This window comes from Schistocerca piceifrons, chromosome 7 (genome assembly GCF_021461385.2).
Source record: "Schistocerca piceifrons isolate TAMUIC-IGC-003096 chromosome 7, iqSchPice1.1, whole genome shotgun sequence".
In the NCBI taxonomy this organism is placed as follows: domain Eukaryota; kingdom Metazoa; phylum Arthropoda; class Insecta; order Orthoptera; family Acrididae; genus Schistocerca; species Schistocerca piceifrons.
Window position 1 is genome coordinate 230,631,655 of NC_060144.1, and position 26,545 is coordinate 230,658,199.

At 41.9% G+C, this 26,545-nt stretch overlaps 1 protein-coding gene across 1 annotated transcript in view; it reads left to right on the plus strand.

Annotated features, from left to right (window-relative positions):
- Positions 1-19,991: 19,991 nt before the first annotated feature.
- LOC124805576 (myrosinase 1-like) overlaps positions 19,992-26,545 on the plus strand; it is an 85,352-nt gene continuing 78,798 nt past the window's right edge. Inside the window, exons 1-3 of the mRNA XM_047266143.1 lie at positions 19,992-20,127; positions 20,722-20,852; positions 23,390-23,524. Of these exons, the coding sequence (XP_047122099.1) occupies positions 19,992-20,127; positions 20,722-20,852; positions 23,390-23,524 (402 nt within the window). The remainder of the gene's footprint in view (positions 20,128-20,721; positions 20,853-23,389; positions 23,525-26,545) is intronic.

A 26,545-nucleotide genomic window follows, 5' to 3' on the forward strand; every position in this document is an offset into this window, starting at 1 on the left:
CTTCGTATCGCTCTCAGCCCCGAGATGGGCGTTTGCCGGCTGAGTTGCTCCACGGTCGTCCTCATCGCACCTTGATGTCTATGCTGCATCCGCCGCATCAGGTTCCTGTGCAGCGGCAGACTCCTGCTTTTGCTCCAGGCGACGTTGTATTTTATCGCAACTATCGAGGTTCACGGCGTTGGCTCGCAGGGCGCATTCTTCGCTGCCTCGGCCGCGCGATGTATTTGGTTTTGGGGGCCTCTGGTGAGGTGCGTCGGCATCTCAATCAGCTGCGCCTCTGTCGTCGCTCGGGTTCTGCCGCTCCCCGTCTGCTTTCAGCGACGGTGCCGTCCGGTCAGCGCCCTGGGGACCCATCTACTGGCTCGCCTCATCCCCAGGTGTTACCGACGATGCCTTCCATTTTGCCCATGGCGACGCGCCGCCGCCGCCGCAGCAGCAGCAGCAGCAGCAGCCGCCGCCGCCGCCGACCGCATTCGACGCTTCGTTGCAGCCGCCAAGCGCCTCCCAGGGTCACGCGCCGCCGATCGCTTCCCGTGACCAGCTGTCCTCCGCCATGGAACTCCCGACCGCTCCGGACCACATGACGTCATCGCGCGTCGGCTACCCCGACGCAATGGACGTCGACACTTCGGCCCCTCATGTTTCTTTCCGGGCGCATACACCACATGTTGACGTGCACCCTGGACTAGTTTTGCAGGCGTTTCCTAGCTCCCCTCGGACCGGATGGCCGGGTGCGGGTGGCACAGCCTCGCCTGTTGTTAGGCTCCCCACCTCATCGCATACGTCAACATGTGGTCCTCCCCACGGCGGGCGGAAGCCTTATTCCACGACCGTTCGCCGATTTGCGGGGGAGGAATGTGGTGTCACCGCCAGACACCACAATTGCTAGGTGGTAGTTTAAATCGGCCGCGGTCCATGTAGTACATGTCGGACCCGCGTGTCGCCACTGTGATCGCAGACCTAGCGCCACCACCAAGGCAGGTCTCGTGATACGAGAGTGGACTCGACCCCAGTTGTACGAGAGCCTAGCTACCGACCAGTTGTACGCGAACCTAGCTATCGCCCAGTGGTACGAAGCCTTTCTCTCTCATTAGCCGAGAGACAGAATAGCCATCAGCTAAGTTAATGGCTACGAACTAGAAAGGAGCCATTTGTATCAGTGCCTATAGCTTACGAGTATTCAAGAGAAATAAAAGATAAGTACAAAGCATCTACATACTTTTCTTCTTATTCATTAATAAGTTCTCATGTTCCAGACTTCACGCCCGTATGCTTAATGCGTGCACTATCGGCTACAGCGTTAGTCAAGCTTTCTTTTGCAGCAATCCACTTCACAGTGTCGGTCCAGCTACCGATACTACAGTTATTGCTGCTGCAGTGGCAGGTTATCACGTTTTAAGTGAGTTTGAACGTGGTGTTATAGTTGGCGCACGAGCGATGGAACAGCATCTCCGATGAAGTGCGGATTTTCCCGTATCATCATTTCACGAGTGTATCGTGAATATCAGGAATCTGGAGAAACATCAAATTTCCGACATCTCTGCGGCCGGAAAAAGATCCTGCAAGAACGGGAGCAACGATGACTTAAGAGAATCGTTCAACGTGACAGAAATGCAAACCTTCAGCAAATTTCAGCAGATTCCAATGCTGGGCTAACAACAACTGTCAGCATGCGAATCATTCAACAAAACATCATCGAAGTCCTACACGTGTACCCTTGAAGACTGCATGACACAAAGCTTTACTTACACCTCGCCTGGGCCTGTCGAAAGCGTCATTGGACTGTCGATGACAGGAAGCATGTTACTTGCTCGGACGAGTCTCGCTTCACGTTCTATCCAGCAGATGGATGTGTACGGCTATGGAGACAACCTCATTAATTTCTGGACGCTGCACGTCAGCAGGGACTGTTCAAGCTATTGGGAGCTCTGTAATGGTGTGGGGCGTGTACAGTTGGAGCGATATGGGGCTCCTGATACGTCTATATACGACTCTTGACAGGTGACACGTATGTAAGCATCCTGTCTTATTACCTGCATCCATTCATTTCCATTGTGCATTCCGACATACTTTGTCAATTCCAGCAGGACAGTGCGGCACCCAACACGTCCAGGATTGCTACAGAACTCCCTTCTGAGTTTAAACACTTCCACTGGCCACCAAACTTCCCAGACATGAACATTATTGAGCATTTGGGATGTCATACAACGAGTTGTCCATAATAGATCTCCACCCCCTCATACTCCTAAGGATTTATGGACTGCCTTGCAAGATTCATGATGTTCATTCCCTCCAACACTACTTCAGACGTTAGTCTAGTTCAGACCACGTCGTGTTGCGGCACTTCCGTCTGCTCGCGGGGTCCTACACGATATTGGGTAGATGTACCAGTTTCTTTGGCTCTTCAGTGTAGAATGTTCTAGATCTCGTTCCTGTACTACGTTTCTTGTTGCATCGAAGTCTGACGGAAACATTACGCTGGTGTCAAAGGCCGGAGCTATAAATGAGATTGTATTACAAGCGCACAAACTTTAAGGAAAAATTGCAAAAGCTTTTAGATGCTAAGTACTATACCAGCGTTTTGGTAAGTGGCAATCATTCCCGATTCCAAGAAATATAGAGCTTCTATATTAGGGTGGGGAAGGGGGGGGGGGCAAATATATCAATCTTGCGTTCTACCTTTCGGAAAGAACGTCAGTTCTGGTGTATTCATAAATGTTTCGGATCAGTGCTTGGAGATGAATTAGTAGAAAGTGTGAATCATTAGGTAGATGACATTCTGATCGCCACAAAGAGCTGGTAAGAACATCACTAAATACTTGAAATCCTTCTGTACAAATCTGCACAACCTGTTGTAACAGCAAACCTTAAAATATCTAAATTTTCGTGTAGTGAGATACGGTATCCAGGGCACATAATTAATTCTCAAGCCATACGTCATGATTCACGTAAGTTAGATGCTATTAAAAATTGTCATAGTCCAAGTATTAAAAAACAACCGGCGTTGTTTGTAGGACTCTGTTTTTTCTTCCAACTTTGCCTTCCACAACAAATACTAAACACTTAGTATCTACTAGCCTTACTTAAGAAAAATCATGTATGGATCTGGACGCAGGAGTGCCAGCAGGATCTTCAAAACATAAAACATCATTAGTAATTTTAAACATTTTGAACCATCCAGAATTAAGTCTAGATTTTTATATGACATGCGATGCGTCATGCAGTGGCATAGGATCTTGCCTATTTCAGGTGCTTAAGGACGGGGATCTGGAAAAGGTAAGGATCATTACAATCGCAAGCCGAGCCTTATGCGAATCTGAATGAACATATTTAAGATCTGATTTAGAAACCATTTCAATTGTCTCGGCTTTTAAAAACTTAAATCAATATGTATACGGTAAATACGTAAAAATCTATACTGATCACCAAGCACTGACATTTTTATTAACCTGTAAGTTAGTTCATCCCAGATTATAATGGTGGGCTTTGTCGTTGTAGAATTACTCGTTTGAGTTTGTTCATATTAAGGGAAAGGACGACATCATGGCTGACTCTTTGTCTCGACTTCCACAAGGTTTGAATAACAGCAACACTGACCTATGAAATTAGAACTAATATAGAATACTAGGCAGGATAAACAATATTACCAATACTACACTGATTTGTGTAAAACCACGGCAAATTTACAAAAGTCATGGACCTTGCTGAATAATCAACATAATCATCCACTGTCTAGCCGTTATAGACACATCAAGATATTTTATTGTATCGTACACGTCCAAATGGCTCTAACTGATGTGTGCGTATACCCAAGGACTCTGAACACAACTTAATGAGACACACACGGCATGTCTTGAGGCGGCGCCCATTAGCACAAAAGGGAAATTTACGGACATAATTCCAGCCATCCGAAGAACTGTCCAGATGGTTCATAGCACTCGGCTTCCCACCATCTGGCCGCTGCCTTCAGGCGACACACATACGCCATAGCGTGTATAGTCAGCTAAACAATAGGAGACAAAGGGACGGCCGCCTGAAGTCCAACTGGTTCGTCTAAAGTATAGTGACACAGATGCCCCTAACGGTTAGGTAACGCACCTGTGACGGCGAACTGTCACAGACTAAGCAGGCCCCCGACGCCACCAATAAGCCTCTCATTCTGCTAAGGAAAAAACTTTCATTCGGCGTCAACGTATGCATAATCAAGCGCGTATTAAAAAAAGGTAAACACATTTATTATGATAATAAATGTACAGTTTCCATGAAAGTCCATTTTCTTGTAGTTTTATGAGCAAAATTGGTATAGTTTTTACGTTCGACTGAAGGATACTATTTGCATTCCTTATTTTTTGACGTCCAACGAAGTGCACCACTACCGATCACAAGTGATCAGCAGAGACATTTCCAACAAGTGTAAAATCAGGAGAAAAACTGACTATTTTGCTGCGAAAATTACCGATCACCGCAGAATGTTTTCTTCATCTCGAAACCGTCACTGGAGTAAAGAAAAGCGAGAATATAAACCCCAAAGAAATGAATCTATATTAAGCAATTTCTTTCAGCTTGTTGAGCATATTACATGACCTGAGAGCGTCTCTCACTTTCAGAGGTTCAACTTATTTAAATTCTTATCATTCTAATTTTTTTGTTTTTATGGTTTTAATTTTAATAATTATGCTCCATTGTTCATTTGCTAGATTAAGTCTTCTTTCTTTTGTTATTCTTTTTTTAGGCTAGATTAGTTCCTACTTTGCTTGTCTGTAAATGAACTATCATGCACGTGTGTATTACAAACATTTCAGACAATCTTTCGCGCCATTGGCTCACATCTCGGAGAAAAATATTCTTTTTACGTTTGACAACAACGAGCTATTATTCCAAGGAATGAAGCTGTTTTGTACACTGTGAAAGGTCTCCTTTTACCAATGCGATTCTGTATCATACTGGAATTTATGAAACAAATCGTGAGACCCTGTCTCGCCCTTTGTAGATGACAGATTCAAATTTCGCTAATATCGCTGCAACGGAAAAAAAAGAAACGCCTATCAAGAATCAACCTGTGGCCCCCTAGCCATCTACTCCACACACCAGGCAGCACCTCATATGATTGCCTAAGTACTTAAATTGATAATGAGAGTCAATTTGGATGGGCAGTAATTTTTTTCTTTTATTTTTGCGGTAGTCGGGTTACACTCACCAGGCAGGTCAAATGGGAATCCATGAAAGGAAGACGATGTCCCTTTTGAGGAACACTATTGAGAACCAACATTTGCTGCTGACCACAGAGGGATTCTGCATCCCACACCATACATTTCGCATAAGAACTGAACTATTAAAAACTCGATCGCAGTGACTACGTTACAGTCTCCCTGCATAAAAAGCAGTCTTGACTCTACAGGCACACACAAGAGTCGCTGATAGTGCTACGCTTTTGGGTAGAAATGCTGTCTGTAATTTGAAATCAAGCCTATCCATCCTTCCATGCATTTGCATTGTATCTGGCAGAGACGTCTTTTAATGATTACAGCCACTGGTGAATCATATTCGTGCCAGTCTCATATCTCGCAACGATTCTCTTTTTCGAACCTGTCTGCTAAGGATCGCATTCAGCAAAAACTCCAGCGCTATTTTTAGACAGTCCTTCTGCATCTTGGTCGTGATAAAACTCGTTTCCACAGACCAGTATAAAGTGTCATCACCTGTACTGTAGCATGACCTATCATGACTTAGAGATCCGTGACAGCTGCTCCAAAATCGACATTAACACTTTTGAATCCTCTGGCTCTCACAGAAAGCTGAACATCGCATATCATAAATTGTGCATCTACCACAACACAGGCTGGCAGAAGTAAAGCACATGGGCGATGATTCTCATTGCTAAAAATGTGGAAGACATGGCAACACATAGAAACTGGAAGAGTCTGCGGTATTCAAATGGTTCAAATGGATCTGAGCACTATGGGACTCAACACCTGAGGTCATCAGTCGCCTAGAACTTAGAACTACTTAAACGTAACTAACCTAAGGACATCACACACATCCATGTCCGACGCAGGATTCGAACCTGCGACCGCAGCGGTCACGCTGTTCCAGACTGTAGCGCCTTTAACCGCTCGGCCACCCTGGCCGCCTCTGCGGTGCTCAAGAGCGCTTCCAACAGCTATTTGAAGATGATGACGTGCACAGATAATGTCATCTTCACCATCGACAGGTTAGCGGATATCTAGGAGGTCCATTTCGAAAAGCATTGTTCCTTCATTTGGCAGTCATAGACACGATTACAGAAGGTGCTGTTCACAACACGCATGGGGTACTACAAGCAAAGAGGTACTATCACATTAGTGGAGGAAAAATAAAAGCATACGGGGTGCATCGCAGCATATGAAAATAGGACCAGTCTGTAGCATTGAGGAACGCTACCAAACAACAGTTTGCAGGTGCTGACCTCTACATTTGATCCCATGCACCACAGTGACGAGTATCATATATCCGGCGTTCCACCAAGGCTCCCTCCATCTCAGCCGAATGGTGTCAGTCGGTCATCATGCGGTAATCATCTGCTAGTAGAGATGAGAAAGCCACCTCTGATATGGAACGATGTATTGTAATACACACCGCAGTTGATAGCGAGATCAATTTTACTAAGAAGACGTAGAGAGCTATATTTACCACACTCTGCAACCTGTGTAGAAACAAAATGAGCTGAGTTAACGCTGTAGGACTGTGTTCTGATCACTCGGTGGAAATGGGAACATCTTGCCGTAGCCCAGCTCGTGCGTGTCACTATTACATCAATAGACTTACAGTAGAATGTTGCCTCGACAAAAAAATATGTGATTGTTTCCCTTGTTCACATTGTTCCCATCTCAACGTTTTACAGTAATCCTCTCGTTGTCGTATACTCGTTCCAATGTACAAGAATTGTTCTGCACCAATCAGAAGACTTTGAGGTACTCCCTGAATTTCCCCACATTTCGGAGTAGTTTCCCGCAATTTCTACGTATTTTCCGTCATTTTATAGATTTTATGTCACTTCTATCCACGCGATCATGACATCATTTCTCGTTCTCTGTTCCAAAATTTCTTGTAAATATAGTACAGCTGCGAACACCTAGCGCAAATGTACTATTTCTTTGGCCGTGGGCGTAGTATAGCACTGTACTCAAACGCAACCAGTCATCTGCAACAGCATATTCTACAATTACAGTACATTTGCTCTGCTTTTTGTGTGTCTTTATCTTGCAAGCGACGTCGATCTCTGGCCACCTGCCCCAATGGACAAATACCTGTATATTTAATAGGATCGCCACATATACTCGATGCTGGCACATAGATGGTATTCGTTTTTGGTGTATCGGAAGAGAGAGATGCGGTAAAAATCTATCAGATGGAGTTGGCGGAGCCCTTAAATTTCGTAAGTTTTCTCTGTTGGATGATGTAGAACAACGATGATAGAATGTCTGGGTGATAGACGTGAATGGGCCCTGAGGGACACGGTTCTGCTACAGACTGCGGTAACTGTATGTAATTTTCCCGATAAGAAACACCAACGCAACTGCACATACTGTCTTTTATACTATGTCGTGTTGCAGGAGCTGGTTTCGTTTGGCGCTGAGCTTGCACATCGTACAATGGTGGCGGACCTATCGTAACATGTTCCCATTTCCACCGAGTGGTCAAAAGACAGTTTTATAGCTTTTCGAAATGGACCACCTAGACATCCGCTACCTTGTCGATGGGGCAGATGAGATTAACTGTACAGATCATCATCCTCAAGCGCTCTACAGTACCACAAACTATTCCAGTATTCAAATGTAGCTATGTCTTCTACATTTTTTTCAATGACAACCATCGTCTGTGTGTTTTATTTCTAGCAGCCTGTATCATGGTAGCTACACAGTTTAAGCCATGCAATGTTAAGCTTTGTGTGAGAGCCAGATGATCGAAACCTGTTAATGTCAGTGTATCAGCAGCTGACACGGATCATGGTAGGTCATCCTACAGTACAGGTGAGGAAACAACACTGGTCTGTGGAAGTGAGTTCGATCACAACCAAGATGCAGCAGAGGGACTTTCCAGAAAAATAACTCTGGAGTTTTTGCTATATGGGAACGCTAGCATATAGGTTCGTAATCGGGACTCGTTGAGACTGGCACGAATGTGATTCACCAATGGCTGTAATTATTAAAAGGTGTCTCTACATTATTAACCGCAAGCATGTGGTAGAATGGATAGATTGGATTCCAAATCGCAGACAGCATTTCTACCCAAAAGCGTAAAACTATCAGCGACTCTTGTGTGTGCCTGTAGACTCAAGACCGCTTTTTATGCAGGGTGACGGTAAAAAAGTCGCTACGATCGTGTTTTTAATAGCGCAGTTCTTACGCGAAATGGATCATGTGGGCTGTAGAATCCCTCTGCGGTCAGCAATGTCGGTTTTCAATAGTGTTCCTCAAAAGTAACATCGTCTTCCCTCCACGGACTCCCATTTGACCTACCAAGTGATTGTAATCCGACTACAGCAGAAAAAAGAAAAATATAATTCGGCATGCAAACTGCCTTTCATGATCAATTTACTTTGCGCATCAAATTGATATCAATGACTTACCGCCTGACGTGTGGAGAAAAAAAATGTTCAGATGTGTGTGAAATCTTATGGAACTTAACTGCTAAGGTCATCAGTCCCTAAGCTTACATACTACTTAACCTAAATTATATTAAGGACAAACACACACAACCATGCCCGAGGGAGGACTCGAACCTCCGCCGGAACCAGCCGCACACTCCATGACTGCTCAGGTGTGGAGAAGATGGCGATGGCTGTTGCTCGAAGGAATGATTCTCGAAAGGCGTTTCTTTTTTTTTTAGTTGTGACGATATCTTACAACGAAATTTCAATCTGCAATCTACACAGGGTGAGACAGGCTCTAACGATTTGTTTCATAAATGCTAGTATGATACAGCATCTCACAGGTAAAAGGGAACCTGTCATAGTGTATAAATCTGCTATGTTGCCTTGAATTACTGCTTGATGTTATCAAACTTAATAAAATTAATGTGTATTTTTGACGTCAATGTGACCGAGCGGTTCTAGGCGCTTCAGTCTGGAACCGAGCGACCGCTACGGTCTCGGGCATGTGTGACGTTCTAAGGTTAGCTAGGTTTAAGAAGTTCTAAATTCAAGGCGACTATTGACCTCAGATGCTAAGTCCCATAGTGCTCAGAGCCATTTGAACCACTTTTTTCCCGACATGTGAGCCAATGGTGCGAAAGTTTATCTGAAATGTTTGTAATACACACATGCATGGCAGGTTATTTACAGACACTGAAAGAGAGAGACGCTCTCAGGTCATGTAATTTGTTCAAGCTGAAAGATGTTGCTTAACAAAGATTTTTTTTTTTTTTTGGAGATTATATTCTCGCTTTTCCTTTACTCCAATGATGATTTTGAGAGAACGAAAACATCCTGCGGTGATCGGTAATTTTCGCAGCAAAATAGTCGAAGTTTTTTATCCTGATTATACACATGTTGGAAATGTCTCTGCTGATCGTTTGTGATCGGTGGTGGTGCACTTCGTTGGACGTCAAAAAATAAAGAGATGCAAATAGTATCCTGCAGTCGAGCGTAAAAACTATATCAACTTTGCTCATAAAGCTAAAAGAAATGGACTTTCATGGAAACTGTACGTTTATTATCGTCGTAAATGTATTTACCTTTTTTCAATACATGCTTGATTATAGATACATCGACGTGAAATAAAACTGTTTTCAAAAAATGGTTCAAATGGCTCTGAGCACTATGGAACTTAACTTCTGAGGTCATCATTCAGCTAGACATAGAACTATTTAAACCTGACTACCCTAAGGACATCACACACATCCATGCCCAAGGCAGGATTCGAACCTGCGACCCTAGTGGTCCCGCGGTTCCAGCTGTACCGCCTAGAACCGCTCGGGTCAGTGTTTTCCATCGCAGAACAAGAATCCTATTGGAGGCATTTGGGGCCTTCGTAGTCGCTACCACAGCTGCGCTCCCTAACCATTAGGGGCGGCCGTGTCACCACATTTTAGAGAGAGAAGTTGCACTTTAGGTGGCCATCCCTTTATCTCCTATTGTTTAGTTGACTATACATGCTGTACCGTTGGCGTAGGTGTGACGCCTTTAGGCGATGGCCAGATAGTGGAAAGCCGATTGCTGCTCTACCATTCTCCATATGGGCAGGCTCATGCCGGTCAATTTACCTTTTGTGCTAAGGAGTGCCATCTCAAGGCATGTCACATGTCGAGAGTGACCGCGGATGGACTGGTGAGGTCTGCAACCGTAAAGGAGTTGGCAGAAAAACAGCAAGGGGCGGACAGTGGCCTGCCTGTGCCGCGAGGCGTTCGGCGGAGTAGCTGGCCGTTTAAAGACGAATGTGTCTTCCCTGTAGATGGATGGATGGAGGGTGGCAGTGGGGGGGGGGGGGAGGCGTGAAGGGAAGTGAGAGGGCCCTGGTATTCGGAAGTTTGTGATTGTAGATTGAGGAGAACATACGTCCAATCTCCGCTCCCTCTGCAGTCTTTTAGGACATAGATTTTCCCCTGTACATATGCTGCATTATGGCCCGTTCATTACGAGTGCTGGGTTTTCCATGACAATTCCGAAGTGTTATTAGAACTGTTATCCTTTTTGTCCATCAGTTGTGCTAGTGTGTTTTGGCTTCCATTGCGTGGGCTACAGTGTGGCTTTTGAGCCGACATGTATAGGGAACTCTGATGTTCAACAGCAGTAGGTACTGTATGCTTACAGGTAATAGTTCTTCTCTGTGCAACGCCAGCATCTCATCAGTTGAACGTATTTCCCACCATTAATAATAAAGGTAGTATCTTACATCACTACCTTTATCCTGACAGCTTGTGGGTGTAGGGTAAAGTGTGAGCGTGTTTGTCACTAGTTTCGAGTGGTGTGGTAAGATTTTTTCCCTTCATTATAACACCAGTTGTATGGCATCGTCAGTTTTTGAGTTTTATTGCGATTTTCTGCCGTTATTGTGTAGCCCTATGCACATAGTTGTGTAATTAGGCCCGATATTTACGATTAATTACGTAATTAGTGTCGATCTTTGCTTCAATAAAGTACACTAACCTAACCTTCCTCTCCTGGATCTGGACAGTTTCCATATGTTGGGGTGTGCACTTGGGCTTTCCGTTCAGGAGGACAAGAGTTCGAGTCCCAGAAATGGCACTGCCATATTTAATTTCCCATTAATTCCAAGCACCTCTAATGGTTTAATTGTGTTAAGGGGGTGCACTTGGACTTTCCATTTAGTAAGACTGGGGTTCCAGTCCCAGAAAGGGCACCACCAGTTTAATTTCTCGCCAATTCCCGATTCAAAATTTCCCCCTATAGCATAGGTTAGCAAGTGGCGAGGGTGGAGAGGGGAAGGAGGTGTCTGGAGTCCAAGTCCAGGCTGAGAAATACACATGACGTCATTGGGGAGTAGGCAAGGTCTTGGTTTGGTGCGGGGGCAGGCGGTCGCGGGTGGGAGTGGGTAAAGGTTACTGACTGATCAATTTAATTAATTTGTATATCAGTCTGATTTCAAAATTGAGCTGATACCCCCATCTCCATACTACTAACATGTACTGTGAGTATTTAGAATAGATTTTTAATTTCATCATCTCATACTGAGATACTCTAACACTGAGTTCTGATCATGGTTTCTTCATTGACAGTAAAATTTTGTTATAGGTGTTGTATCTGAAGTGAAGACTTTAGGATTTATTACGCTTGAAGTATGTGAAGCGGTTATTTATGGATTCTTATAATGAGGTTATCTTGAGACGATAAAAACAGAGGGCAGCTAACTTTTTATGATTGTCACCCAGACATTAATTATTTATAATATGGAGTATGGAATATTAAAGTCAGGTATTGTTAGGGATTATGTATTGATTTTACCTTCAGGTAATGCCTTTATTGATTGTGGTTTGGTGTGTTTCTCTGATGGGTAGTATTTCTAATGGTTTGCAACAAGGTTTCATAAAACGATAATACAAGTCTATGAATTTACAGGAATATAAATACTTTGTTTCAAAATTATGCATTTTTTCTCTGTACATAGCTACATGAAGGACTGTACACGCTTAGTGTCATGTACTAGCGACGTTTTATACAAAAAAAAAATTCGGTAGAAATTGCTATTTAGTAAGAAGACTTGTGACATTGTTTGCCTATTAATATTTTCACAATGCATTGTACATGTACTGGTTACTATATTTTAATGTTTCTGTCCTCTCACACGTTAAAAGAGATTTCGATTGTGACTATTTTCTTTTAGATGTCACTACCGACACATCTGTATAAAATGTAATGTCGATGTTCTTAAGAAATGTTTTTTATTCTATGTCACGTGATTTGAGAGTTTCCCGTACGTAGTTTTAGATAACTCTCTCAGCTTCATTTTCTTTTACTGTACTGTAACAGAACATGTGTGCTCTGCAAGAGCAACACATTCATGGATTCACTTAGAGTTACTCTCTGCACTGTGAGAAAGTCCGACGTGTTATGAATGTTTTAATTACCATGACATGCCTCATCTGTTATCATTATTTTAGATTACTTGACAGATATTTGGTGGTAATGACAATGCATTGTCTTTTGTGGGTGGTCTGGATCTGAGTTTATTATGGACAACCACTGCATCCACTGAGTCTGCTCTTGGTCGCCTCACAAACTGTCATGATTCAAGGCTTTCACTTGATAACCTATGATAAAGTGCTAAAAGACACTTCAACACGTGCTAGGTACAGCTTCGTGTACGAGATCCACGAAAAGATAATGTTTCCACACACATTTGCTACGACTAAAAGACAATGTAATCACAGTCAGTGTCACAAGCTTTTGTGCGTATAACTACAGAAATAACAACCCTAAAATATCATTTTTCCGCAACTGATCACTTCGAATGCGCCTGGTTACCAATGTAAACAACATTTGCAACTTTCCTTGGAGTGCAGCTGGACACGAAATGTACAAAGCTTTTTGCAAAATAATTGATGTGCGACTGAGCACCACTACTTACAAAACAAAAGCAATTTTTCATGACTTCTTTACAGTGCGTAGATGCATGCCACGCACACATACACACACACACATACCAATATAGTATATTCCCTAATCTTCTCATGTTTATCTACGATGTATTGTAATACTTCCTAGATTACTACCGGTACTACTTTTGTGTAATATTATGTAGACGAATTTTTCAGTATAACTGTAGCTGTTGGAGAAAACAATTCCTTTATTTCCACATATATTTAGCAATAACTTAACACTACACACATGAATGAATTGTGTAGACATGAACAGCACAGAATAACTAACAAAAAATAAGTCAAAGAATACCTATATCACTGCATGTAAATTAACACTTCACGGAATGTTTATGAAGCACTGTATACTTGTAGGGATCGATTGTCAGAAATAGGGCACTACATAATCTTTCCCATATGCAAAAATGATCCTGCAAAATTCTGGCCAGAGAGGCCGTCGGATAGCGAAACAGGTCTATTGGGAGTTTGTTACTTGCATTTCTGTAATCTGTGCATGCTTTCGAAATCTTAAACGCTACACGAAATTGTTGAGTTGCTTATTATTCGCGCAGTCTTTGTTCAGAGTAGCTACGTCACTGGAAGATGCGCTTCTTTTGTCATCGCTGCTCGATAGCATGGAGCGTGGGAGTTCTGTCGTTAGAGGAGTAGTAAGATATGCGCCGAGCAGAGGACTCGTTGCAATGTAGACGTAAACATAATACATCTGTGTTTAAGTTAAAAGATTTGTGTCTGAATATTGTGAAACAAAGGAGAAAGATTCGATTACTGCTTTAGAATGAAATCAGACGTAATGTGATTAGAGAAGCATGTGAAGAGGAATGAAGGGAATATTTTTTTTATTTAGTTGCATCTCAGTCGCACGTAGTTGGGAATCATCGTTGACTGAGACATCCATATCAGGGACCTTCAGATTTTTCGTTCAGGATTGCGAAGTTTTCACTGTAAGGTATTCCTCATGTTTATTAATTATTTGTCTAACATTTGTGAGACAAAGAGTTTGATCAATGTTGCCCTTTGTCAGTGATAATGAGTGCTTCAACATGAATTTCAAACTAGTAACAATATATCAGATAACTTAAAAGCAGTTTCTTAAAGAAATATTTTACCCACTAGCATCGCCTACATCCTCGATCCAAGTAATTTTTATTTAAAAACTCTCTTTCTTAGTGGTATTTATAAAATAGTTGTTTTCTAGAGCATTGCACTAAGCTCTCAGCAACTGTAGTTAAAAATTTGCATCTGACGCACAGAGAGCAGCAAACATCGCGTTTCCAAGTGATTAAATTACGAGATAAGAAATTTTCGTTTCAGGATCAGGTTGGTACGAAAATTATCAACGCACAGGAACCATTTCATCAACAACATTGCAAGGGCAGATCATTAACGCACAGAGACCACTTTTGTGTTTAAATAGATTGATGGCAAATATTAAGATTTAATCTGTTTGCACCTTTTAAGGAAAATTTTAGAACAGATCCAAATTCATGTTGTTTTCTCGCTGGCAGATATATTTGGTTTCTCTCGCTCTTGTAAATGCACGAATTCACCCACAGTTACGCAACAGCTAAGTTACAACCAACCAACAAAGGCATTATGAGTTCAAAATCAGAAGGAAATAATTTTTAAAGGAAACTTTCAGTACCTTCGTTAACAATGGCACGGTGCCACTATGACACTGTGTCAAATGCTTGACAGAAATACAGGAATGTGATGGAGTCCATTTGTTGCCTTCATACACAGTTCTCAGTATCTTATGTTAAAAAAGGTCTACCTGAGTTTCGCACGAGCGCTGCTTCCTGAAACAGCGCTGATTTCTGGGCAGAAGCTTCTCCCTTCTTAAGACAATTTATCATTTTTGAACTGGGAATACGTTCAAGGTTTCTTGAACAAACCGGTTAACAATATTTATTTACTGCTTGGCCCATTTTTTTTTAATTCCAGACAATTGCACAAAGTTTTCTACAGAAGTTTCACAGAATTTAATTAAAAAAAAAAATGATCGTAGTAACGCTAGCTGAAACTGTATGAATGTATCAGATAATCTTCTTTTATTAATACAATAGCACACGTCAATTCATTTTAAACCGGAAAAAACAAAGCTCAGTGTTAAGGAAATCGTACAGTGTTCATACAATTTCACAATACATTCACAGTAATTCAGAATGAGATTTTCACTCTGCAGCGGAGTGTGCGCTGATATGAAACTTCCTGGCAGATTAAAACTGTGTGCCCGACCGAGACTCGAACTCGGGACCTTTGCCTTTCGCGGGCAAGTGCTCTACCATCTGAGCCACCGAAGCACGACTCACGCCCGGTACTCACAGCTTTACTTCTGCCAGTATCTCGTCTCCTACCTTCCAAACTTTACAGAAGCTCTCCTGCGAACCTTGCAGAACTAGCACTCCTGAAAGAAAGGATATAGCGGAGACATGGCTTAGCCACAGCCTGGGGGATGTTTCCAGAATGAGATTTTCACTCTGCAGCGGAGTGTGCGCTGATATGAAACTTCCTGGCAGATTAAAACTGTGTGCCCGACCGAGACTCGAACTCGGGACCTTTGCCTTTCGCGGCCAAGTGCTCTACCATCTGAGCCACCGAAGCACGACTCACGCCCGGTACTCACAGGTTTACTTCTGCCAGTATCTCGTCTCCTACCTTCCAAACTTTACAGAAGCTCTCCTGCGAACCTTGCAGAACTAGCACTCCTGAAAGAAAGGATATAGCGGAGACATGGCTTAGCCACAGCCTGGGGGATGTTTCCAGAATGAATCGGTAGCTCAGATGGTAGAGCACTTGCCCGCGAAAGGCAAAGGTCCCGAGTTCGAGTCTCGGTCGGCCACACAGTTTTAATCTGCCAGGAAGTTTCATTCACAGTAATTGTTCAAAAATGGTTCCACCGAGTTCAGTGCATTTATCAGCATGTGTATGAACAGGGATTTAGTTGCTCGTTTCAATTTCACAGGGTTGTTCTTAATTTCGTCTATTACATTCATAAAGCCAGCAAGTAATGCATTACGTGTGTTGACTTCACTCTCATAAACTATACCATTCATCCATCCCCATACACAAAAATCCATTGGTGGATGGCCACAGACGTGTAGCACCATGACCAATCCATTCGTGGGGAAAATGTATTTAAATGTGTAGTAATGGCGTTGGTGAAATGTGGAGTGCCGTCATGTTGAAAATACATTTGCAATCACGTAGCGAGTGGAACATCTTCGAGCAAGCGGGTCATTTCTTCTTGAAGAAATCGTAAGTACCTCTCGCCAGTTAGACGTCCTGGGAAAATGAATGGTCCAATAAAGTGTGTGTTAATTACACCACACCGCACATTTATGCTAAATCGCTGCTGAAAATTGCGTTGCACTGTTGCATGTGGGTTTGCTTCAGATCATATGTGCCCGTTATGTAAATTGTTTATACCTCTCGAATAAACTGTGCCTCATCAGTAAGGAAAATGTATTTGTGTAACTGTCGATTAGTATTTAACCAGTTGCACAACTCCAAGCGAAGGGCAGGATCTCCTGGATGTAAATGATGCATATTTCGTTTATGCTAAGGATACAGGTTAATGTACTTCAGTGTACGCCATACCTTAGATTTTGAAATGCCCAATCGTTGATACATCTTGTACTGGTACCCGAGCTGCGGTGAACAACGTCCACAATGTCGTCTTCACGTAACGAGAGTTAGTCCTGATTATGAACGCTAGGTGGACCACCTGTCTCCCATAACATTCGAAATACTCAACTAATGGTTCGTGCATTCGGAATCCTCCGAGTTGTATAACGTACGCGATAGTCGTTAACTGCAGCCGTAGTATTATCACCACATTTGCCATAAATAAACACCATATCGGCGTATTCCTCTGTCGTAAATTTGGAAGGCATCCCCATTTCATAAATAATCTACAACTACAAAAGTAACTATGTGCTTTCACTTAAATACACCGTTGTTATTATGTTCTTTCACTGAACAATACAGAAAACTGATTCGTTTCAGTGTTAGGAAACGACTGAAACAGTTCACTAATGATTGCCAACAATGATACGAACATTTCTATATTCTTAATGGAAAGTAAACAAATTTTACTTTTATAATAATCTTTGCTTCTCCGGATGTTCTGGAAAACCACTGCAGATAGACGACTGGGACATGTTTCATTAGATTCACCAGACCAATAACAACAAAATAAATGGAAATCGTGCTTTACTTTTGACTTCGTACAGTTTTGCGATGGCTTCATATTAGTGAAGTTGCTAAATTTGAGGCAAAACCTTTTATTAGCCGTAACTCTGTAACTAAAACTTTGCGAACCTATGTTTATAAGAACTTTTTCCTTTAGTGTTACTTGTAAAATAACATATTAAAATATTTTAATATCTTCATGAATAACCCTGTTGTTGTTGTGATCTTCAGGCCAGAGACTGGTTTGATGCAGCGCTCCATGCTACTCTATCCTGTGCAAGTTTCTTCATCTCGAGTACCTACTGCAGCCTATACCCTTCTGAATATGCTTAGTGTATTCATCTCTTGATTCCCTCTACGATTTTTACCCTGCGTGCTGCCCTCCAATACTAAATTAGTGATTCCTTGACGCCTCAGAATATGTCCTGCCATGCTATCCCTTCTTCTAGTCAAGTTTTGCCACCAATTTCTCTTCTCCCCAATTCTATTCGATACCTCCTCATTAGTCACGTGATCTACCCATTTAATCTTCAGCATTCTTCTGTAGCAAATAAGCCTGTGTATGTCCATAAAATTATTTTTGTTTTAATTGTCGTGCAAACTAACCTTTACCGATGACAAAATGGATACAACGGTTAAATACTATTATACGTACACCAATATCCGTTTGAGATGAGATATATCATCGCCGGGTGTAAGACTGGCTCATGTAACTACATAATGGCTTATGCAATTTGTCTCTTAGCACGCTATATGAAATTAAATTAATCCTACTGGAGCACTTAAACTGTGGAACGAGTGGCAGCCATGTAAAGGGTACCTGACTCTAATAATGTACAGATCTGAGCTTGAGCAATGTCTGTGACAACATACAAATTCAACTAAAGAGAAACAAAAATATCCGAGCAGATCATACAGTCTACGCGATCGAAGCAGCGAGCGCTCAAATAAACTTATTGTTATTTAAATTGAAGGTGGGAGGGGAGACAAAGGAAAGGGAACGAACTGAATCTACTGGATAGGGACTTCATGCGGAATAAGCGGCAACGAGCGAAAGTTTCGACAGGCCCGGGTCTCGAACCCGGGATCTCCTGATTACTGGACATTTGCGTTAACCACTGAACCATCCGTCCACAATGTTCATCAAAAATGTGCGTACTGTCTCGGCACACTCCCCGACCATCTCACATACGCACCAAGCTCCACCAATCTTCAGTCCCATTGGACATTCTGCATGCTCGCAAATTTTTTATTTCCGTTGGAGGTCGAACGTCAATACGCATCTCCACTGAAGGTTGTGCTGTCATTGCCCATCGAGATACATCAGTTGTATGAAAATGTGGTGTCTGTTCTTCCCAACATGTCTGAATGAACAGATACCAGATGAAATCCTCAGTTGTGATAGATACTCTGTAAACTGAAGGTGGGTGGGGGGAGAAATGAAACAATAGGAAAGGAACAAATGATCAGAAATCCGCGGCGACGAGTGCCGGCCAGAGTGGCCGTGCGGTTCTAGGCGCTACAGTCTGGAACCGAGCGACCGCTACGGTCGCAGATTCGAATCCTTCCTCGGGCATGGATGTGTGTGATGTCCGTAGGTTAGTTACGTTTAATTAGTTCTAAGTTCTACTCGAACCTGGGACATGTCCGAAACAACAGACACCACGCTTTGATACAATAATATGTACCTTTCTTATGTAATGTATATTGTGCGCCAATAGCAAATTCTCAGACATATCCAGTTGCAGCTCTGAATAGAGCACATCTAGTAGGCGAGAGTCGTATACCTAACTCAAAAGCGCAAAGCATCGAGTCATTTAGTATTTGCACTAAAGTGGCAAAATTTGGGTCAGACGACTAACGTGCCTTTGCCGTATTTCTGATGCTCTGTAATATCCTTGAAAGAGATTTGCTGACTTGGCTCCTCTGTTTGTTTCCCCAATTATTCCTCGAGTGTTTTGTACACCCTTTTGAAACAGATTCACCCGCGCCACATACCGTCGTATTCTGAAACATTCATACGATTAGAAATTCTAATTCGACTGTGCGTAGCGATCTCTTAGCAACTGCGGTATTTCATGCGTAAAATCTGCAAAAAGGCTAAGATAATTATACACAATGCTGGTACGACGAGAAATGTCATGCACTGCCTTCGAATTATCGCAACACTGCATCTATTTCGGTTGTGATTGGTTGGAGGAAATGCATTACTACAACAATTTTGTTACTCTCACTGTCTGTACTTAACAATAAATATTCCTTGGACGAGAAAACTGCTGCAAAAATACTGTATTTAGCTAAGCGATGAGTAACATATAGCGTTGCAGTCGTTGACAACTATCCTTTTCATCAGAACCAACGTTGCTAAACATCCGACTCAAGCGTTTACAGCAGTTTTCGAGTGGAACAGGCGAGAGTATCGAAACGCAATGGATTAGAAAGTCTCTACTGATACCATTGTATGAAACGCACATACTCACGAAGTTTGCCTCCTTAAACGTCAGATAATATCGTTGAGTAGCACTTGTACGATAGAACAGAGGCTATCCCTAATGAAATCTATTGATTAACTGATGATAACAGAAGATAATCTAACTTAATTTTTTTGAGGTTTTGTAAACATCTTACGAAACTACAGCGTAGCTACATTATATATATATGTAACTCTGGAACTGGTCACATAGAGGCATTGGACATTGCCAATCATGAGGTTGCTGATCGCCTTTGCGACTGTGTTGGCCGTTGCTTCGGCACAGACAGCAGCTGACAGATTCCCGGATGACTTCATGTTTGGAGCTGCGACAGCCGCTTATCAAATCGAAGGAGCCTGGAATGAAGATGGTGAGTTCAGAACGACTAACAGTATTCCTCAGCAAAGTAACGAAGAACAAAGAAACTGTGTGTTACAACACGTTCCATTATTATTTTTCTGTTGTGGATTCACAGCCTCGACGCAATTGTTGAATGTTAAAACAAATTTTAAGCATCTACCAAAGGCTGGAAATTTCCTTATACTGTATGACATTTATTGTATCGTATATTACATTACATTATTAGCCAGTTTTGGCCCGTACCTATTTTGAAATGCAGGTCCTGTCTAGTGCGACACTAGTATGCGTCTGTGTGTGTGTGTGTGTGTTAGTGTGTGTGTGGCTGAAGGAGGGGGCAGGAACGAGCTTCTCTTCTCATGTAGAAAAAAATAGTTTTGAAACTTGAAACATATGCGAGTATCCCGGACGCAAGTGCCTTTGAAAGTTGTCACACGCTGGAACTGACCAGCGAATGAAAGTAATACATGATGCAAGAAAGGTTACCTTGTGTAAAGAATTTGGCAGCCTACGCTGAATGCTTAAAATGACTTTACCATGTAAACGTTCAGTTAAACACGTCATCGTGTTGTGTTACATACTGTACTGTTCTGGCATATCTGTATAGGGAAGGGAGAGAACATTCAAGACTACCTTTTCCACAACCACCCAGAATATACAACAGGAGACACAGGGGACGTCGCTTGCGATTCTTACCACAAGTACAAGGAGGACGTGCAGATGCTGAAGGCCATCAATGTAAGTATACTTTCCAAAACAAAAAAACTATCTTCTGGATTTTCCGATCGCAATATAACGTCCTCCTTCATTTTGTCTTCTATTCACTTTGGACTACGAAAAACTGGTGATTTATTCACTCTCCTTATGTGTCGCAGAAAGTGCTCTGTAGTTGTAAAACAGGACAGTTTTTCTCGAAAACGGATTTCGGTTAATTTTCAGGTAAAGTTACTTTGAGTAAACATCTGACAGCGAAATAAGTGGTGAACCTCAATTATGCGAAAACTAGTTGAATCGAAGAAAGTCTAACATCAAGAGGGACTACAGTTGCGGAGTGATGTGTATTCTCTAGGTCTACAGGCGTCAGCGACGAGGTTATTATACTTGGGGGTAAATCCAGAAACGGTGAAGGATGCTGACGCAAAATTACCGTGTTCTTTCTAAAGAAACCATTGTAAAGCACTAATTGATAGATTTGGGAAGAAATGGAAAACGTAGTTGTGCTGAAAACGGTATTTGAATCCCGCTAATTGTACATACGAGTCAGAACTTCAGACAGTGTGTCACAATCCCTTTCTTCCGGAACTTCGTACTCATCTTCATAGGTGGTCGCATTAAGTCAACGAAAATGGAAGCACAGTACTTCCGCATTCCCCACTGTGTCGCGTGTGCGCTTCTGCCTTATAAGTAACAGTGATGAGGGCATGTAAAGTGTCTTAGTTTTTCCTGTTGCTAGGTCGATTATGATAAAGAAGAAATGATAAGCGAGTAGTTCCAATACTATCTGACAGCCTATTCCTACTCCATATTGCCGAGGGAGACTAGGAGCTTTAACGTTTCCGTGAAAATGTCGTGGGCCGTGAGCGTTCAAATGCCAGATACTTGAAAAGTTAGAAAAGAATGCTTAAACTCGAAACGAATTGCAGTGAACCATTGAAATTAGGAAGAACTTCGAGCACATATTGTCGCTGGAATATTTAGTGGAGGGGGGGGGGGGAGAAAATAATCTTCAAAATAACGAAGCAAACTGTTTTCGCGAAGAGATTATCTTATAATCAACAAATCTCAACGATTATTGTGAATAGGGCTTAAAAAAATGAGAACTGTTATTTATCGGGAACAGCGTAAAATGCCCATGTGCAAACATAGAAATGACAGCAGTGGAAATTCGAACTGCATATCTGATTTTCTGTGATTCATTTCATTCTTACAGTAACAAATCCATTATCATTTTGAAGCTGCCATCAAAGCCTATGTCTTCTACTGAGTGTCGTTCCCAGATGAAAACACAATGGAATTACAATTAGCGTTATTCACCATTATTTCCACGTTTGTTTAGTGGGTCAGCAAACTGGAAATGTAACTTACATCCATTACCTACCAAATAATGTGGTTGCCTTCAACATTTTCTTTTCTCCGTTTCATTCTTCCACATTATTTTGTGAAGCTCCACACAATCTGAAATTCTTATTGTGCTGTAAGTGGTTTTAACTTCGTCCGTTCTATTGACCTTCATTCACGTTCAGGATAGATATATTTCTTTTTCAGGTCGTGATTGTAATGTATTCCACATAAATTACTCCTCATCGAGAGCTTCTTTCATTCTGCAGAAGAACTGCTGTTGTAATTGTAAAAGATTGTGGGTATTAATTACTAATCCACGTCTGTATATTAAAAAAAAGAAGTAAAAGAAGTGTCATAAATGTTCGTCGTACAACCATATTTACAAATTACACTGTGACTGTAAAATGAGCCGTTCCAAATCATTACGAGTTATCGTGCAAAATGATTCACGGGACATGCATCTAACTAACTATTTTTGTCTTTGTATGTTTCTTCCACCTGTCACGCCTTCCTTTGTCGTTTTTTAGAGCCAAAACGTGACTTCCACACAGCACGACAAGCATAATCATTACTTTGTTCAATTTCATAGTAGCCTTCTTCTTCCTTAGTTCTCGTTCGCTAACAGCGATGCATTTGGTTGCGTTAGTCAAAATGGTACCTAGTTCTCTGCAAAAGTTCCTCCTGAACCTGTACCGAGTGATAACTTATTACGCATACAGTACCACCTAAGCTGCGTGCTCGTTCTTAATTTTGTAATGTTCACTTCCGTGTCCACTAACCGATTTGATAATTACAAGCCACCCTTCTTGTATATTGCTCAACCTCTCACATTTTTCGTTTTTATCGCCGTATATTTCTATATCACTGTTCGTAGTACATATAGCTTTCCACAATGACAAACAGTTTTGTGAGGTCATTTCATCGCATATTACCAGATATACAAAAATGAAAGCTGGATTTATCTTAAATATTCTGTTTCATTTTTTTGTGTTTGTAAGACAAAATGTTAAAATATTTTTCACGCCTCACCAAGTTCTGTGAATACAGTTTCTTGTATTACGAAGCTGCTTTCTCCAGTACTGGTTAAACTAGTAGTTACAATCTTAAATTGTTCTCATTCCGTAGTTTAGCATTAATATATAAACTAACGATGAAAGATCAGCTAGTAATCGACAAATTTTCTTTGAAGCTGTTAACACTTTGTGATTGAACAGGCGAACGTATACCGTTTTTCGATTTCCTGGTCACGTGTGTTGCCTACTGGGGATGTGGACGTTATCAACCAGCCTGGTATCGACTATTACAACAACCTCATCAACGAGCTGCTCGCCAACGGAATTCAGCCAATGGTACGTAATAAATAATATTTTCGACACAGTTTATGACGTAGAATAAACCTCTGTTGTGTATGCAAACACTTCCAAATACTATAACTGGTGCTTGGAAACGATGAAAATATGAATAAAAATGACAGCTTTTAAACAGCTATGACAAAATCTATAAGCCATTGCCGACAACTGAATTTTCCCTTCGCTCATACAGGTATTAAGGCTAAAATCCGTAATACTGTCAGATTATCTAGTTCACTATCTAATTGAGCTTAATGAAAATGAACCCCCATGTTTTTTGACACAGCCTAGGGGGACGATGCGGGGGACCCGCACCGCCGTACTAGGCAAGGTCCTATGGGAGGAGGTTTGCCATTGCCTTCCTCCGACCGTAAAGGGGATGAATGATGACGATGAAGACGACACAACATGTAACTCATTTCTTTTAAATAAAAAATTTGATTGTGACACTTTAGACGCTTCGGACCACACGTCAATAACAGCACATCCCACAAGAGTTAACTGGGTCACGGTCAAAATTTGGGGCGACTGTTCCCAAAAATACTCTCAGAAAGAAGTTACTTCTGCGCGTCTTTGACAGTACCAGGAAAATCACAAGAGTTTCAAATCATTTGGATGTATATTACCTTCCCAGCAAGTCAACAGTATACCTATATGAACAGAAAGTAATCAATCTTGGCAACCACAGAAGAAAACCGTATTGGCTAGTCCATTGGATTAGTGAGAGTGATATCAGAAATGTAGTTTCTGTTATTTCGTGGGGTAAAGTGGAATGACACTGATTTTCAGTACTTTGCCCAAGGAATCCAACTGAATGTAATTGCTGAATGGATTAGTCTCAAAACTAAACTATACAAAACAGCAAAGAAAAACGTGTACGCATTAGTTCCACTGGCAAACGGATGGTACAATTGGCAAACAAATGAGATGGAGTAAAACTGAAAGAAAATAATAGATTAAGCATCGTCGTCGACCAGCCGTGTACCGATATGACACCAAAATGAATTAAGGAGGCACTGGAAACGATTGAAATAATTGTTGCAGTCGATTTACGGAAACGCTGGGAAATTTAACCAAGTCTATCCTAATCCTCAATCCAATATCTTAATCAATGATCCTTTACTCATGGCGAGTGTTATTGTAGTGTTAATACGAGGTGCATTCAAGTTCTAAGGCCTCCGATTTTTTTTCTCCGGACTGGACAGAGTTAGAAACATGCGCGTTGTTTTAAAATGAGGCCACGTTCATTGTCAATACGTCCCAGAGATGGCAGCACCGTACGGCAGATGGAATTTTACCGCCAGCGGCGAGAATGAGAACTGTTTTAAATACTTAAAATGGCGACGTTTTCCTTACTTGAACAGCGTGCCATCATTCGTTTTATGAATTTGCGTGGTGTGAAACCAATTGAAATTCATCGACAGTTGAAGGAGACATGTGGTGATGGAGTTATGGATGTGTCGAAAGTGTGTTCATGGGTGCGACAGTTTAATGAAGGCAGAACATCGTGTGACAACAAACCAAAACAACCTCGGGCTCGCACAAGCCGGTCTGACGACATGATCGAGAAAGTGGGGAGAATTGCTTTGGGGGATCGCCGAATGACTGTTGAACAGATCGCCTCCAGAGTTGGCATTTCTGTGGGTTCTGTGCACACAATCCTGCATGACGACCTGAAAATGCGAAAAGTGTCATCCAGTTGGGTGCCACGAATGCTGACGGATGACCACATGGCTGCCTGTGTGGCATGTTGCCAAACAATGTTGACGTGCAACGACAGCATGAATGGGACTTTATTTTCGTCGGTTGTGACAATGGATGAGACGTGGACGCCATTTTTCAATCCAGAAACAAAGCGCCATTCAGCTCAATGGAAGCACACAGAGTCACCACCACCAAAAACATTTTGGGTAACCGCCAGTGCTGAAAAAATGATGGTGTCCATGTTATGGGACAGCGAGGGCGTAATCCTTACTCATTGCGTTCCAAAGGGCACTACGGTAACAGGTGCATCCTACGAAAATGTTTTGAAGAACGAATTCCTTCCTGCACTGCAACGAAAACGTCCGGGAAGAGCTGCACGTGTGCTGTTTCACCAAGACAATGCACCCGCACATTGAGCTAACCTTACGCAACAGTTTCTTCGTGATAACAACTTTTAAGTGATTCCTCATGCTCCCTACTCACCTGACCTGGCTCCTAGTGACTTTTGGCTTTTTCCAACAATAAAAGACACTCTCTGTGGCCGCACATTCACCAGCCGTGCTGCTATTGCCTCAGCGATTTTCCAGTGGTCAAAACAGACTCCTAAAGGAGCCTTCGCCACTGCCATGGAATCATGGCGTCAGCGTTGTGAAAAATGTGTACGTCTGCAGGACGATTATGTCGAGAAGTAACGCCAGTTTCATCGATTTCGGGTGAGTAGTTAATTAGAAAAAAAATCGGTGGCCTTAGAACTTCAATACACCTCGTACTACAAAAAATACTAGTAGTTAGGTAGAGGGGCAAGAGGTCAGCAGTAGTTTTGTAACAGCAGCAAACAGATTTCTTAATTGTAGAGTCTGACAAGGAGTTATAATTAATGTGCGGAAAATGATGTGATTATATAGCATTATACAATCTTATACGAATAAGAAATGGACAAATGTATAAGTGTAAATAAGTAACATAACATTTAATATTCCCAATAACTGTGACAGCTGTCTAATTCTTTGTAATTTACGAACCTACTGTATGGACATCCTCAGAATAAGAGAAAATGGCATCACGTGAAAATTAATTCGTATTTTGACTATGGTACTTTCATGTAATGTATCGTCAGTGACTGTTTCAGATGAGGAGTTTTGACGAAAATGTGTTTGTTTGGTGAAGGGTTTGTGTTTCAGAAGTCAATCAGAGAATAGCTAGGATAAAATATAGCTCTAAGACAAAGCGTCGTGCACAGCACGGAGCTTAAAGTTGCTTTCTAATCAACGAATCATTTCAGCTCTGCACTATGTACATACCCCATTGTAGAGACGA